Source organism: Perna viridis, chromosome 4 (assembly GCF_037379345.1).
Source record: "Perna viridis isolate PV_CMFRI_1.1 ecotype Kerala chromosome 4, ASM3737934v1, whole genome shotgun sequence".
In the NCBI taxonomy this organism is placed as follows: Eukaryota; Metazoa; Mollusca; class Bivalvia; order Mytilida; family Mytilidae; genus Perna; species Perna viridis.
The window spans coordinates 2,506,059-2,524,088 of NC_142448.1; the positions used below are offsets into that span (position 1 = coordinate 2,506,059).

Sequence of the window (18,030 nt, forward strand, 5' to 3'; positions counted from 1 at the left end):
TGTAAGTGAACAATATTTTTTATAACTATTGATACCATGGGCAGGAATTGAAGAACATGAGGAATACTCATCATCACAGATCAGTTATTTTCTTTCAATTCAAACCATTTTTGTTTCTCTAAAAAAAAAACAGGAAGGTACAGACTGAACCTGGATCTGCCTTTCATTATAGTGTATTTCCAAGCTATGATATTTATATTATGCATCCAATCAACCTATTCATTTTATGTAATTTATTTTGGCTTCAAGGTCCATGATATGGTTAAAGTTAAAAAATACTTCCTTTGGTTCCATTTTAGCCCTATTTTTAACAAGTAAAGATTATCATTACCAGTATTAATCATTAGTATTTTGGAATTCAGGATTAACAAACTAAAAATCTAAAAAATTGTTAATTCTCTTACAATTTCTTATTTATAAGGTGAAAATGGAAGCATGTGCTTACTGAGCCACTGTCAGTGTATAAAAAAACGTGTATGGACAACAACAGTGACATACTATTACACAACCACTAATTTTCTGAAGCTGTATAAACAAAAATGCTTATTTTAGTTCTGATACTACAAACATTGTACAGTATCATTTTTATTGTAAATGCTACAACACAGCAGACAACGCTCCAGCAGGGCTACAGCACAGCAGACGACATTCCAGCAGCAAACATCATAATATTTTTATCTGTTAATTTGTATTGCATAGTTCTAATCTTCCCAACACTTGTCACACTTTCTCTATCTTGTATTGATATCTACAAATGAAATAGTATAGTTAATACTGAGCCTTAGATTGTTATGGGTATCTAGTAAAGATGTACTAACAGATGCACAGCTTGGGTTTTGAAAAGAGTACAGCACATTTGATGCAATTTTCTGTGTATATATTCTGTTATGTAAATGTAAACGATAGTGTTGCTGTTGTGTGGATTCTATAGATTGTCCATGCTTAAGTTACAAGTTAGAAAAAATAGGAAAATTCTTAACTGTATTAAAGTATAACAATGTAAGAATATGTATACGCTTCAATGGTTTTAACTGTATTGAAGTCAATGTATAACAATGTTAGAACATGTATACGCTTCAATGGTTTTAACTGTATTGAAGTCAATGTATAACAATGTTAGAACATGTATATGCTTCATTGGTTTTAACTGTACTGAAGTCTATGTATAACAATGTTAGAACATGTATACGCTTCAATGGTTTTAACTGTATTGAAGTCTATGTACAACAATGATAGAACATGTAAATGCTTCAATGGTTTTTGAATTCTGAAGTCTACGAATAACAATGTTAGAACATGTATACACTTCAATGGTTTTAACTCTGAAGTCTGTGTATAACAATGTTAGAACATGTATACACTTCAATGGTGTTAACTGTATTGAAGTCTATGTATAACAATGTTAGAACATGTATACGCTTCAATGGTTTTTGAATTCTGAAGTCTATGTATAACAATGTTGGAACATGTATACGCTTCATTGGTTTTAACTGTATTGAAGTCAATGTATAACAATGTTAGAACATGTATACGCTTCAATGGTTTTAACTGTATTGAAGTCTATGTATAACAATGTTAGAACATGTATACACTTCAATGGTTTTAACTGTATTGAAGTCTATGTATAACAATTTTAGAACATGTATACGCTTCAATGGTTTTAACTCTGAAGTCTATGTATAACAATGTTAGAACATGTATATGCTTCAATGGTTTTAACTCTGACTTTTTTCACTAAAGGCATAGTTCTCTTGCCAGTTTTATCTTTATTTTGAAATTATATTTATATTTAAGGGCAATTGTCCTCTGGAATTTCAAGAATTAACACCTTTTTAACTGATGTTTGTGGAAAACATGATTTTGATGTCTTCTAACCATCTGTAATAAGTGTTTTAATGTTTGGATGTGAAGTATTGGGTGTTCATAAAGCACCACTTATGGAAACTGTTCTTATTGAATTTTGTAAGATGTTCCTTGGTGTTAAAAGAGCCAACCCTTATGTCATTCAATATTATGAACTTGGTAGATTACCACTACTCTATGAGAGGCACTTTTAGTATGAAATTTTGAAAAATATTACACTGCAGTAGATTTTAAATGTACAAATTTGTTGTTTCCAATACAGAACTTCATTAATACATTGTATTTACAGAAATGCGGTTTAATATATTTTACCTGTGCTTTATAAAATAACACATAATACATGTACATGTATATTGAACAGATATATCAGTTGTTTTTGACTGATTAACTGATACTCACTTCTGTTTTTAAAAATCATAAATCACGTAAGTTACTACATGTATGAACAATGAAACAAAAGAACTTCCGAATGATTTTTGGCAGGATCCCCCAGGGTAACAAAGGCTTATTCACATGTACATTGTGCATTTTTGTAGGTTTTGGCAAATACCATGGCTAAGAGGGGAAAAAGACATATTGTTTATGCATACATTGAATAACCAGACAGTTGTGAAAATTACAGAAATCTTATAAATATGTCTAAAATACACTTGTTATTAAACAATCAGAAATCAGGACTTTTATACATGTACATGTATGAAGTGTAGTTATATAATCTATTCTGCTGTATAACTATTCTATCATTGTACTTTGTACTGATAAAGTGTATAGTTTAAAGGTAATAAAAAATTAAACTGAATTAAATTGAATACTGTAATCAGCAAATTCTCATTGAACTTTGATTGAAAAGCCAACTTCATTTAACTGCACCAACAGTTTAGACTTCAAACACCTTGACTCAAAATTGAAGTGTGAACACGAAATACAATGTAGTTAAGAAAAAAAATTAATAACATTTAAATTACCTCTCCATGAACATCTTTGCAATATCCAGTTGAAAGACCAGATACTTCTATAGTCAATGAAGCATTGTGACAGATCCAGTTCCAAAGAATTTTCAACTGTTCGTCATTGTCACCTCTTCCATTATTTGTGTAAAGTATCAAGCTACCTTTCTTCAGATGTTCTTGGTGAACAAATTCTTGTAAGTAATGGCAAAATGCAACCACATCAGTAACAGAAAATCCTAGAGAAATTAGTATTGAAATATTGTCAATGATAACCAATGGAGGTTGACTATTACTTTTATGAAGTTCACAATACTTTGATCTCACAGATTGCAATACATCCTTTAATACTCTTGCAGTATTAGTCAAGCATTGTGAATTATCTCCCTTGTCACAATCAGTACAACACATGTGCCCCAAAAGTTTCAGTCCTTCAATAAAACAAAGCTTATTTGATTCTCTCAAGCTTGCAAGGTTGTTTCCAATCTTCTGGCTGATAGCATTATAGTGACCAAATGACTGGCATAATGCCACAAAACAAACTGGGGCTGAGTTTTTCAAGGAGCGTGACAAAAGATGATGAATAACAAAAGATCCGTCTGTAGATGATTCAGAAACACCTATAAAACTTCCTTGTTCGTTCTCACACGCTTTGATATTCAAAAAGTTGTTAAGCTCAATAAACATATTGAGGTACTGAAAAATATTTCAACAGTCCAAGGGAAACTTGATGCAACAACAAAATGAAAGTGAAAGTATAAAAACTTTTGGAACGAACTCAAAACAATAATTTCGTCAACTGGATATATAAATTTCAAAACTATCAAACTGCAAAAGAAAAGAAAATAAAGGAACTTTCAAGCAATAATTCCTTTATAACATTCAATTTTCAAAATATGATTATAATATATGCAAATTCGTTCCGTTATTTTTATTCCCGGAAGTTACGAGAACTTTGTATTTGGCGGATGTTTTGAAATAGGTTTGAGCAAAAAGGTGATCTATCAATTTTAATATGTTATTAAGGCATACAGCGTAGCTGAAATAAATTTTCAGTGCGATTTTATATACCAAAACACAGACACAAGATGTTCAGTGGTGGGGAAATAGTGTATATACTGGTCAGAAGTACATGTATAATAGAGATCTCGCGGTTCAAGACAGAAACAATCAATTATTGCTAATCTGCTAGTGTTCTCCCCAGGAGTTTTGGATAGTGCTTTTTGTTTGTATTTATGATTTCACTTATACATTTAAATAAAACTTTTTTTCAGAAGATGGCAGAGGGACAACAATTTGAGTTCCCTATGTTGGATGTGAAAGAAATTGTTCCACAACTCAGAAATATTGGCAATATATTCATAGAGGAGACAGATTTCAAAAGACCAGATGTTTGTATTTTGAAGAAAATTAAAATTTTGGCAGAAAAGTTTTTTTTCATGAAAAATGCTGTGATTGAGTTATCAAACTACATATGATTGTAATCCAAAATTTGCTACACTACATGTAATTCATTAATTTACTGCAAATTTACTTATTTTCTAAGCACAGTACAGTTGTTTTGGGAATATGAATATATGAAAATCTGAAATTTTAATACCTACATGTAATCTGATCCTGCAACATATTTTTGATTACAGATTTTCAATGCAGATTTATTATTGCATTGTGATCAAAATTTAGAATTGTTTAAGATTTGGGTATACGTATAGGTCACAAAATGCATCCAGCTTGATACAGATCAAATAATAGTACATGCAATGTGGAGAGCTTGTCACTAAAATTCATTGACTCAGGGGTTGCGCTGGGCTTCGCCAATGTCGCAATTTGCGATTTTTTATTTTATCTGGCGACAAAAATAGCCAGTTGGCGATTTTCTTGGCGCCTAGGTTTTGTACATTAAAATTGACAGGAAGTTTAGCAGCTATGGATATTCTCTCAAATTTTGTGTTGACACCTGGTCAGAGTTAATTGACTATGACCAATTCACGACTGAAGGCAGTTAAAGGTAATTAGACCAGGCAACTGTGACTGACAATATCCTCGTGGGAGGTGTCAATCAAATGTAAATATATTATTGAGCCAATTAAAACTCTCATCATCTGGTCAAAGGTAAACACATTTAAGGCCATGTGCACGTGGCTACACACAAATTTCACAGCCCTGTTTAACCATGTAATACATTCAGAAACAGACTTACCTAATAATAGAATAAATTAAATCCAATTAACAATGATTATCCCATCAGGAAGTGTCTAAATACTTTGAAATGAAAGAATTGGTAAAAGAAAATGGATGACATTTGTTTACACTTTTGCCATGTGACTTTTTTGGCGGATGATCGGGAAACAAATAGAATGGGGATTCCCAAAATCTAGTTAAAGAAATGCTATTCAGATATCAAGATAATTAAATAGGGACACAGTTAATGGTTCATGGTACAAAATGTAGTTTGATAGAAATTTTATCACTTGAAAAAAAAAAGATTCAAGATTGTTAAAATATATATATATATATTGTATTAGATAAATTAGACCATAAAGGACAAAGGTGAACATGTTTCAAAATCATTGACTATATGGAGAGGTTATTTTGATGAATTGACAAAGATAATTCATCAGTGGACTTATACTTTCCTTTTTTTTTTTTTAAAAAGTATGATTTTTTTGGGCACTCTTTGGCTCTAATTTCTGAAAACTAGCGACAAAAAATGGCAGCTGGCGATTTTTCTGGCGACAGAATTTTGGAAGCTAGAGCAGCCCCTGTGACTTCAAGTTAGATTCATGTAGTTGACACATCAGTTAACTTACAAAGATGATAAAATTTAAATAACTTAAAAGTTGTTTCCTGTTCAATCACATATGACTTGTTAACATTTTAATTTCTAACAAGATTTGAAGCGACATACCAGTAAATACTGTATATGTTTTTTTAACCAAGAGTTCAAAGTTTGTTCATTTACAGCCAAACCGTTGGGCCAAATTGTATCCTCAGATTTTAGAATCATTAACTGGTGTTTCCTTTGAGAGCATGTTACAGGTAAGTCATTCTACAGTGTACTAAAGTGTTTAGACGGATGTTGGATATTTTTCTTTTAAACTTTTTAGTACATTTGTTTACCTGAAATTTCAACATATAAAGTTCAGAATTTCAGCTTGCTAGCTGATTGAAATACATGTATTTTTATACCCTGCACAATGGAGGACATAACGTGTCCGTGATTATCACCTTGTGATTGCAACTCCTCTGAAATCACATATTCCAACCATATTTGGAGGGATGTTTTGTTATAATACTGTACCACCATTTGATTTGACACATTTTGTAGGAGTTATGGGACTTAGACTATTTTCAGCAGTTCAAAATAGTAAAAACCTTGTGAGCGCAACACCTCTATACCTTCCATATCTGATAGGACGTATTGTTATGAGATGAAAATGTGCATACTATATTGCCATTTTGATTCTGCAAATATTGTAGCAACTCCAACCTGAAATTTGAGACTTGTAATATACATGATCTATGTCCAGTACATGTATGTGAGCATGCTCATTAAGGTTCTTTAATTTTTTGTTAGGTTTTTGATCCTTTAGGATCAAAATACCTGACATCACCAGTTCATATCAGAACCTTTCCTCGTTTTTCTGAACACTACACAAGATAAAGTCTAAATGTAATTTCTTTTATAATTTGATACCTCTTGTAAAGTACTTTCCATCAGTATTTTATGATGAATAAACAGGAAGTGAAGAGGAGTAATTTTAACCAAGTTAAATTTGGTGGGAAAATTAAAAAATTAATGCAATGTGGTTATTTCAGGTAAATCTTGTGTACATTTAGGAAATTATTTTCTAAAAATGAAGTTGGTTTTATATGCAAATTAATTTTAAGACAGGTTTTAAAATGTTTGAGAAAGATGAAATCAAACAAAAGTTGTAAATGTGTCTGTAGATGGATACTGTTTAACTAATGATCTACAATTTATTCTTTGACACTTAGTTTGTACATATTAGAATTAAACAGTCCTGTAGTTTTATGATTACATCATGTATCATTTTATTTAACATCATGTAATCTTTGAAATTCTGTTCATGCTACAAATTTTACTAGGATCAAAAACTTCCAGTGCTAACAGCACTTTGATTTTTGTTAAATCTGGATACCATTGTGTTATTTTAATGTTTGTTTGTCAGGCCATATTTATGTCAACACTTATGAATATGGCACTCATGTCAGATGACAATTCTCTTTTATTCTTTGTCATTCTTATTTTGTCAGTTCATGACTATCCCACCTTCTTTTAGAACTCAATGAATGTCTCAACGTTGGAGCATCCTGAGTTGTATGAAGAGGCCTTACCACAGATGATACTGTCATTGGCTCTGTAAGTATTAACTACAGCACTGTTATATATCAAATCTATCCATCATGTGATACAAGACGACATACATTGACTTCATAAAACTTCAAACCACTTGAAAGAAGAAAGATAACAATCACAATAAACCACCTCTGTGGTATCATAGTGTACTCCCCATAATTGCTTGATGTCATAGGTCAATTCAAAGCTGAGCTTGTTATCACTTATTCTCATTGAACAAATTTAAAACTGATGGAAGTTAGTGACTTCTCTGCCAGAGAGACAGTAGAAGAGAAGTTTGCTACAAAGCTAGGTCTGTTGTTCTGGTTGTGAAATGCATGAAATTTCTGCCATAGGACTTAAACCACAATCAATTTTATCAATAAAAGTAAAAAATATCATTAAAGATCAAACTTGTAGAATGTATACAGATAGTAGCAAAACTAACTTTATATTTTTTTCTGTATTCAAAAAGATTAAATCTTTTGTTTAGTAATTATTAATTATAGTGGAATCATATTTTATATTATTATATTTTAATTTGTTTTTAGGTCCAGAGTATTGAGAACGTGTGGTATAAAGGATTTCAGTATTGCAGACATTCATGAACCCAGTAAGAGATACCCCATGTTATTTATACAACCTTGAATTAAAAATAAAAATCGCTTGACATTTAAGGATGTTCTCAGCTCGTGTTCAGTCAAATTTTTGTCAGCTTTTTGGACTCCTCTGGTTTTATTATTTTGATAGCATTAATATTTTTGCTAAGTGACCCCTAATTTTCTTTTCATAATTTCATTAAACACACAGTCACCTTAAACTGTTATTTGAGAAGATTTTATGAAATCCTTGTCATTTCTCCAGTGTTTTAATAGATAAAACCTGCTGAGACAAAACCTATGAAAAATTAAAAAAAGTACTTTTACCACCAAAGTTTCAAATGCTTATATCTCAAAAATGAGCACACTGGCCCATCAATTTTTTCTACTCGTATTGCTTTAGCATGTAAGATCTTAAAAGATTTCACAACCCTTTGAAATCCTTGTAATTCTTAAATATAGCAGTAAACATCCTTAAGGTCATACCTAATTTTGCTGATGTTATGTATTCCTTCCTTTTCCTGTCACAACTATTTTTTTAATATTAAGGGGAACTTGACAGCTCTGAAATTTCCTACAGAATAAAATCATTAATTATATCCTAGAACAGTACAAGGTATTTTTAGTTTATTCTGTTGACACTTTGTTGTAGGAAGCCAGAGATGTATAAAGATTGGAAGTGCAGTGGTGAATTTCATCCTCTTCAAACAACATCAGACTGATGTATTTAAAAATTTAAAGGAAGCAAATGTAAGTGAAGGATAAAAATAGATGAAATATATACATGTAATAAGAAAAGAAGTTGGAAAATATTGTTTCTTGGAAAGCTATTCTAGATATACTGAAACCAAATAATCTGAGTAGTCAAAATGATTTGACCGTATATTAACAACTGATTAATAGTCACTGACCAAAATTGACATTCACAAACATCACAATTGTATGAAGTTACCAGGACAATCTCTGTTAGGAAAAACTGTTGCTACTTTTTTTGTTTTTGTTTTAGTCTAAAAACTTCTTATTTAGATTCTTTGTTAAATAGAGAGACAATAATAGAGCAATGGCCCGTATTGTTATCCATAGCTTCATATTTTCCCCACAGTTCTAAGCCAAATTGATTTATTGATGTTTTGTTAGTACACTGTTATGGTCTCTATTTAAAATGTAATGGAACTGTACTAGGTAACTTATGAATTAACTACTTCTGTCACATCAGTCGTGTAATGTTTTTTGATACTCTGTAGAATCTTTGTAGTATGTGTTGTTTATCAAAATATTATACCCCTACTCGAGTTGTATACAATTTACCCTTGTCTGCTCATCCATGTTTTCGTGTTAACAAGTTTTCTCATCACAGTGGCTTGAAATTTTATCATATTCTTCCTGTAGGTAAGCCATATGGTGAGATTTATTTTTGGGAAAAATTTGACAACTTCCTGTTTACTGAGGGATTTGGGGTTTTTTTTATGCCCCCGTGACAAACTGTCGGGGGACATATTAATTTACCCCTGTCCGTTTGTCAGCCGTCCATCTGTCCGGATTACACATGATCATGGCTTGTCCAGCTATCTCCTCGTACAGTTTTTGAACTACATCTAAAATATTTCACACGATGATGGTGTGCAGGGCCAAAGGAGATTTATTTTTGTGAAATTTTACAGAAATTGGTGATAGTTACACTAGTCCTTTTACTCAGAAACAGGGCTATATTGCTTGTCCGGCTATCTCCTCGTACAGTTTTTGAACTACATCTAAAATATTTTACAGGATATTTCTACACATGATGAAGGTATGCAAGGTCAAAGGATTTTGATTTTCGTGAAATATTACGGAAATTTGTGGAAAGTTAGACTTACTTATTTTTGTCAAAAATAGGGCTATATGGCTTGTATGTCTATCTCTTCATCTTAAATATTTTTTGCAGGATGTTTCTACACATAATGATGGTGTGCAAGGTCATAGGATCTTGTTTGTCATGAAATATTACGGAACTGGGTGACTTTGTTTTTTTGGTCAGAAACATATCCAAAGCAACAAAGTTAGGGATTTGTTATGGAGGTATTAACATTTTTTATGTGTCCATTAATGTGTCCATCGATCAATATGTAGATATGCATATATTTAGGAATTTTTGATCCCCAAATTGATCCCCAGACCATGAGTAACACAAGTCTTGGAAGGATTTCTGAATCTGCAAACCATGTCTTTACAGACACATTTGATTTATTAAAAAAAAAGTCACTACTAACAAATGATGCAGGGGCTCCTGTGATAAACAGGGCTTCTAGTTAATTAATATTTTTGAAAGTTGAAATTTTCATCACACTTTTCTCAGCAACTGGAAATTTGAACAGATTTTTCTGTAGCTATACCATATGATTGGATTTATTTTCGGAAAAGTTTGACAACAGCTTCCTGTTTACCAAGGACTATGATTTAATTTCCATTAATCGTGATTGAGGGGAATCGTTTCCTTCTGATTTGAGTTACATTTCTTCCTTATATTTTTAATATTTTATTGTAGTTTTGAGTAACAGGTGGGTTTACATTTGATATCAGGATTTTTTTATGAACAAGGATCCTTATACTTTAACTAGCTCTTTTAGCTCATATCCTATTTTTTTTTTAATTTCCATATTACAGAAAAGATCTGCTAAGCAATTTGACCATGTTGTGAAAATGAATGATGAACTGAAAATGAAAGTAAACTCAATAAAGTCTACCAGAGCTGAACAAGAACCAGAAATAGTCAGGGTAAATATTTTTATAGTGTTAGTCTTATTATAGAGGAAACTTACCATCAAACTTTGGGTATTCTATGGAGTAAGTTAATAATATAATTAAATCACAGGTGAGTATAATATGTTTTACTTTCCTTAAAACATCCACCAATTTTGATACTGTATATTTGAAATTATCAGTTTTGTTGAAGAATGTGTCTACATGTATATTTCAGGGATGATTTTCTTCTGCTTTTTAGTGGAATTCCGCTATTTCAAATCTAGATTATACTGTTAAGATTCTTTTTTTATGGTATATTTACTTCCAATTTTGCCGATATCCGCTTTGTAGACCTCATAAAATCTTCCCTGATATTTTAACATAGGTGGTTACTGTCAGATTTAACATACAAATTTCTTCCTAATAAAGTAGGGTTTAAATAATTAATCTAATAGTAAAATATTACAGAGACAAGACCTTTAAATCAGACTTCTTCAGTGTATATTACACAGACAAGAAATTCAGAACAGACTTTTGACTTTGTCAATGAATGATTCAAGTACAAGACATTCAAACCAGACTTATGACTTTGTCAGTGTAGGCTTCAAATACAAGACATTCAGGCCAGACTTATGACTTCGTCAGTGTATTCAGACTAGATTTGTGACTTTATCAGTGTATTCAGACTAGACTTATGACTTTGTCAGTGTATTCCGACTACACTTGTGACTTCGTCAGTGTATTCAGACTACACTTGTGACTTCGTCAGTGTATTCAGACTAGACTTGTTACTATGTTATTGTATATTACAGGTTCAGCAAAATATTCAAGCAAGACTTGTGACTCTGAATGAAATGGAGAAAGTTAAGAATGAGAAGCAGAAAGCCATCAGTGAGGTAAAAGCATGTTTGGCAGAAAAGCAAGCTGCTATGGTAAGTTTTCTGGTATCTGTTATAATTTTGGTGGACTTTCGGCTGGTATATCGTGTGATATTATACTTCTTTTTTCAAAGCTGGGCATAATATAGTTATCAAGATTTCCGTCATTCAGTCCTTTCATGTGTCTAGTCTTTGTATCCTCAACTTTTAATAAGACTGTTATGAAACCTATAAGAAAAAATCAGGTAACACCACGAGTCAAAATAAGTATATCAGCTCATTAAAAATCTCTTTATATTTCAATGTACATTACTAGCCGGAAGATGAACTGACACTCTTTAAATGGAATCAATTTAGTTGTTACATTTCATGTATGATTTTTACTTGCATGTAGCTTTGTATTGATTTGTGACAACAAATTTTGAAAGCATCATTTAATTTTTTTTTAGATTTCTACCTAGGTTTTAAGATATATGTGATTTATTTTAACCCCGCTTTTCGGGAGATAAATAGTGATTACTGTCTTTCTGTTCGTCCATTTGTTCATCCCCATTCTAATCTAATAACTCCTCTGAAACCGCTGAATGGACTTTGATGAAACTTTCTCAGATTCTTTTTTTTACATGATGTCATTGTGCATCTTCTATTTTTTTTTCATCTGAATTCTTAAGTCACTTATGGGGTATCATATGGTGTCTGTGGAGGAAAGCAGAGTGTATCACCAAGTCAGCTTTGCTTACAGTTTTTCTAGATTATATACAAACTGATTATCCTTTTTTTTCTCTGCAGGAGAAGGTGAAAGTAATGATTCTAAAAACAAAAGAAGAAATTGAAAAACTGTCACTGAAAATAGTTCAGTCTCCCGAGAGAGTCAAAGAAGATCAAGAGAACATGAAACAGAAAGTTGTTAATATGAAATGTGGACTGGATCAGAAATGGATTTTATTAGAAGAAATGCAGCAACGTCTGGAGACTGTTATACAGGGAACAGCAACGATGGATAAAGTCTTAAAACTTTTAATGGAACTACAGACTAACATTGATAATGAAAAGTAAATTAAACATTTATCCATTGGTCTTCATATTTCACATTTTGTAATGATTGACAGTGGAGTATTACAATTTGGTTTTAATGTATCAAAGATAAAAGTGAGACATTATCACAGAAATTCTCATGGCCACAGTAATATTTTAATGATATGTAGTACTTTTTATTGATTTTACTGGTATAAATTGCTAAATGGGTACCTGTCTTATTCTGAAAAAAAAGTGTTAAGTATTGTTAATGAATCTATTTATGTATGCTATTTTTTAAAGCATATATAATTTATAATTCATGAATGTATATTACCGGTACCTATTTCTAATGACATATTTATACATTCCAGTCAAATATCAGGAGAGATAAACCAAATAGTAGATAAATGTCAGGAGCAACGAACCACTCTGTCAAATCTGAGAGCCAGAAAAGATCAACTTCAACAGATTATAGCAGGAAGGATGGAGAAAAGAGACAAATTGTCATTACAACATCAAAATAAAATACAAAGTCTATTAGAGTCTGTACAAACTTTACAACAGTAAGTACAGCATGGAAACCTTTAGAATCTGTAAAGTTTAGACCTAAAAAATTATGCTTTAAAATTTTAAACTGTTTTTCCAGATGTCTGAAGACTAACTGCAGCATCCTGTTTTCAGATAAAAACAATACTGTGAACAGCTGTTTAGTATGTGGAATACTGTGAGCAGCTGTTTAGTATGTGGAATACTGTTAAGAGCTGTTTAGTATGTGGAATACTGTTAAGAGCTGTTTAGTATGTGGAATACTGTTAAGAGCTGTTTAGTATGTGGAATCAAATTCAAGTTTATAATGTTGGTTCATTACAAAGGTCATTCAATAATTTGATATTTTTCAGACACTTATTCTTTTACTATTTCTTTTTATGTTCCTCATACAATCTTTTATCTTGTTCTCCTTTATAGGCAGAAAGATTTGTTTCAACAAAGATTTGATTCTGATGAAGCACAAAAATCTGAATTAAGGAAACAAGAACAACAAATTATTGACAGTGTAAATGAAGAATGTCGATTGTGGGAGAGAAAAAAAGAAAACATTATGGGTCTATACAGACAGATTTTAGAAAGGGTAAGTCTTTGAGAATTATAATTGCTTCAGTTATAATGAAGAGTCCATCCAGAAATAATGCATAGGTTGGCACGTGATCAACGTCTATTTATTTAAATTTGACTAATTTTATACTCCTATGATGGTCACAACTACATGTATTTTGCATACTCACCATATCCATTCTCATCATATATTTTTAAGGATAATCTACATAATGGAAGTTGATAATTTGATTATAGCTTCTATCCTTGACTACTGTATTACTGTTGTTATTCTCATACTACAAAAGAAAACTCTATGTGTCAAACCAAAATCTACTAATGACAATATATTATTTTGGTGGAACTTGATTGATTTAAAAAAAAAACCCTTTATACTTTAGTGACAGACAAATGTTTTTGACCTAAAATTTATGAAATATTCCATAGGACAGTAAAATACAATCAATCAGTCAATCAAGAACACAATGAAACCTCTACCTTTATAATGAAGAATTAGAAGTTTTTTGGTAATACGTATAGAAATGATATATTGTATTACTATTTTAGTTATGGTTGAATGATTTTTACAGAAGTTACGGCCCTTGAACTTAAAAAATTTCAGTGAATTTAAAGTTTTCTGCACTTCGTTTTGTAATGCTTTTACCAATTGATTTTATCTTGTGTATGTAGTCTTAAATGAGAAGTTACAGATTAAGTTTGATTTTGGTTATGGTTGAATGATTTTTACAGAAGTTATGGCCTTGGACTTGGAAAATTTCAGTGAATTTAAAGTTTTCCACTTTTTAGCTCACCTAGCCAAAGGCCATGTGAGCTATTGGCATCCATCATTATCGTTAACAGTTATACTAAACTCTTCTCCTCTGAAACTACTTGACAAATTAGAACCAAACTTAGTATAAATGTTCCTTGAGGTACCCTGCATAGAACTGATGTGGGTTTTTTTGATTTGTTGAAAAACATTACTAAAAATAGAACCTAGGGGTCAGACAATAGTTTTTTCACATATATCTCCAAAACCATTAGGTTTTGCTAAGTTCTGATATGTGGTAATAGTGTTCAGCATGATGAGATCTATCTGTAGTCAAATTTTCATTCTAATCTGTTAAGACATGCTGGAGTTATGGCCCTTTTCGGCGTCTTTGCCATTTTTAATGTTATTTCTTTCAAAAACCTTCTCTGACACTACTTGACCAATTGAAACCAAACTTGGTATGAATGTTTCTTGGGGTATCCTGCATAGAACTGAAGTGGGGATAATTCATCCGTCAAAAAACATGGCTGCCATTACTAAAAATAGAATATAAGGGTCAGACAGTAGTTTTTCACATATTTTTTCTCCAAAACCTTTAGGTTTAGCCAAATTCTTTCAATTGCTGAAATGATCCTTATTGTAAGGCCTAAAAAAGTCTCCAAGGATAAAAGTTGTCAGACAATTCCTTGTACGAGTTATTGCCTGTGAATTGTGAAAAATTACGAGGTGAGCTATTCAGGCTCCTGGGAGTCTCTTGTTTTGTAATGCTTTTACCAATTGATTGTATCTTTTGTATGTGGTCTTACAATGAGAAGTTACAGATTAAATTTGTGGTCTCACTAACCATTTCTAATGTTTCCATTACAAAATACTTTACATGTTAAAAAAGTATTTTTTAAAGTTTCACTGTGAATTCCCAGGACAAATGACATCTTAAAGTTGCATAACATTGCAAAGCTTGGAAAATAAGGCTTTCAAAATCATTATGCTAATGGTATGCTGATTGTAGAAATTCTTCACAAAATTTACTTGAATAAATAATTCTGAAAATCCATATTTTTACCTTTTCTGCTAACTGACAGCATGGAGGCCATGTAAACAATATTCATACACATTTGTAGTAAATTACAAATATGATTTTAAAGTACACATTCCCAGCTTTATTTTGACTACTTTTAATCAGAATACACACACAATGAACTTACAATGCATAGGTCTAGGTTCAGTGTATAGAGGATGGCCTTTGACCTAGAAGTGGTTAGTGAGTCTTATGGTTGAATGATTTTTATAGAAGTTACTGCCCATAGACTTAGAAAATTTCAGTGAATTTAAAGTTTTCCACACTTTTTTTTGTAACACTTTCACCAATTAATTTTATCTTTTGTATGTAGTCTTACTATGAGAAGTTACAGATTAAGTTTGACTCTGGTTATGGTTGAATGATTTTTACAGATATTAGTGATGTTTTGGCGGTAGAAAGTCCGAGAGTACAATTACCAAATTTATTTCACAGTGTGAATTATTGATTTTTTTTTTTACACAGGGAACATTTAATAAATCCCCACTATCTATATAGTAATGTGGTGTACAATCTTCATTTATAAATAGTAAATAGTTTAATGTTTAAATAGAATAACACTGCTTTACATGGTTACATGGTTACATTATAATCTTTGACTGAACTACAATTTTGCAATTATTTATTCAAGTAGACATCTGCAAGTAATAGACAAACTTTTAGTGACAAGAGCAGAAATTTCACATGCCTGTAAATAATACTAGCTTGTTCAAAACTGATTGGAAGGAACAATAATGGTAAAACATGGACGTTTTCTGTTTGCAGGTGGATAACAATCATAAAGATTTAGGCAGTGGCTGGGAGGCTTTACTTATAGAAATGCAGAAAGTTCTTCAACAACAAGAGAAGCTATGACCACAACATTTGAATATAATAATTGACTTCTATATAGTGTATAGGAAAAAAGTTGGTATGCAATGATTATAAAATAATTAACATTGAATGGTGTTTCATGTGATTTCTTTAAAGTGACTCCTTATCTTATGGTGTGATAAGACTTAAATATCCAATGACATTGTCACTCTTCAATGAAAATCAATGAAAAAGTCTAAACAAATACAAATAGTTGTCAATAAACAAGGTCTGTATTGGCAAATAAAGAGAAATACCTCTCAAGTTTCAGTAAAAAGTGTGGCACTTTAATTTTATAATAATAATTATAGGACTGTAAAGAGCTTGTTCGGCCACAGGTAGATCCCCATACCACCATGTAAGTCCCTGTCCAAAGTTTTTGTTTTTGATTTTTTTGGAAAATTTTAATGTCCTTATTCATTATGACTTTTACACAATAATTATTAATGTCTGGTTATAATAACTTCAGAATCAGGACAAGATGTAGTGTATGTAATCTGAATTTTGTCGGCATATCTATATTGAGTGTTAATTCATGTATATTTGTAATATGCATGTTTGACAGTATATGCTAGGTTACTAGCAAGTTACAAGCTTGAAATTTGTTTAATTTGTGTATGACTTCGTAGGTGATTGTCTTACAGAAAATTTATCTACATTTCTACCGACAAGATCAGAATCATGTGCCAGAAAACAAATGAATTCCCATTTAGTACTGAATTTTCTGTCAGTTTTGAAAAGTCGAGATTTTAATTCTTATGGAAATTGTTCAGCCAGAGCATAAAACAATTTACAAACCATCTCGGCAGTTTTACAGTAGTGTGCTTGCTACGAGTGTAGTAGGTCATGCATTCAATCCCTGACTGAGTCACAACAGACACTAAAAAATGGTGGTTATTGCTTCTCCCTCAAGGACACAGTATTTAAGGTGATAGAGTGACCACAGGTTGGATCAGAGTAAGAATAATGCATTGGGAAGGGTGGCCTTCCTGTAGGCTTCTGTAAACTAGCACAATAAAGAGCCTGCTCAGCATGTCAGACTAGTACAGGGTTTGTTTGAATGGTCAATCATTCTCATTCTGAATTGTGTGAAATATTTGCCATATGATGTTAAACCACAATCAATCAATCAATAAAACAAGTTATGTATCAAAGCCATATTCATATGCAACAAAAAAAATTTCTAGATTAAATCACCATCAGAAAATTTAGTTATGGCCAAGCAATTGATTAACAGTGTCAAGGAGAATATGAAGTTATGAATGCTTATTCTAGAAAATGGAAATAAATAGTCCAAAGCACTTGTCAACATTTGGATATACGTTTTGCATTTATTCTTTAATTAACAAAAAAATATCAAAACAATGCTAGTAGTTCTATTATTAACCAAATTTAGAAAAATATTTATGCCCAGATGTTGGTCTTCAGCACTGATAACAATTGCAACAAAAGAGATTTAAAATGTTTTATTTGCATGATTTAAGTTAGGTTTAGGAAGTTCAAGGTTAAAATCTGACATTGATTTCAAAGCTCAATGTATTAATGTTAAATTTTTATCATGCTACAAATGATTAACTGAGACTTCATGGAAGAAAGGTCACAACTGAGATAAGTTGCTAAGCCATAAATATGGTATGTCCAGGGGTATTACAAAACCAAAGAAATGCAAACTTACTTGGGAAGCATTTGATTGTTCTCCATGCTCTGTATAAAAATAAAAATGCTTAATTTTAGAATTTTTAGAGACATAATAATCAACTCACTTAAGTAAGTATCAATATACTATTACACATTTGAATGATGCTGAACACTGGTTTAGGCATGTAGCTTCGTCAAAGATTCATCAAATAT

At 31.4% G+C, this 18,030-nt stretch overlaps 2 protein-coding genes across 3 annotated transcripts; one reads left to right on the forward strand and one right to left on the reverse strand.

Moving 5' to 3' along the window:
- Positions 1-542: 542 nt before the first annotated feature.
- Positions 543-3,559, reverse strand: LOC148618435 (elongator complex protein 6-like). The gene is made up of 2 exons (XM_088577359.1): positions 2,829-3,559; positions 543-748 (listed from the first exon to the last, which is right to left on the reverse strand). Exons 1-2 carry the CDS (start codon positions 3,495-3,497, stop codon positions 629-631), a joined length of 789 nt encoding a protein of 262 aa, XP_088433485.1. The 5' UTR covers positions 3,498-3,559; the 3' UTR covers positions 543-628.
- On the forward strand, positions 3,465-16,270 carry LOC148618436 (uncharacterized). 2 transcript variants are annotated; one of them, XM_088577357.1, is made up of 12 exons: positions 3,465-3,806; positions 4,085-4,201; positions 5,775-5,849; positions 7,115-7,194; positions 7,722-7,783; positions 8,422-8,519; positions 10,413-10,523; positions 11,303-11,422; positions 12,158-12,420; positions 12,757-12,948; positions 13,352-13,514; positions 16,093-16,270. In XM_088577357.1, exons 1-12 carry the CDS (start codon positions 3,720-3,722, stop codon positions 16,180-16,182), a joined length of 1,458 nt encoding a protein of 485 aa, XP_088433483.1. In that variant the 5' UTR covers positions 3,465-3,719; the 3' UTR covers positions 16,183-16,270. The 2 variants fall into 2 exon arrangements, with proteins under 2 accessions (XP_088433483.1, XP_088433484.1); XM_088577358.1 differs by having other exon boundaries at positions 3,765-3,806; positions 4,088-4,201.
- Positions 16,271-18,030: the final 1,760 nt, after the last annotated feature.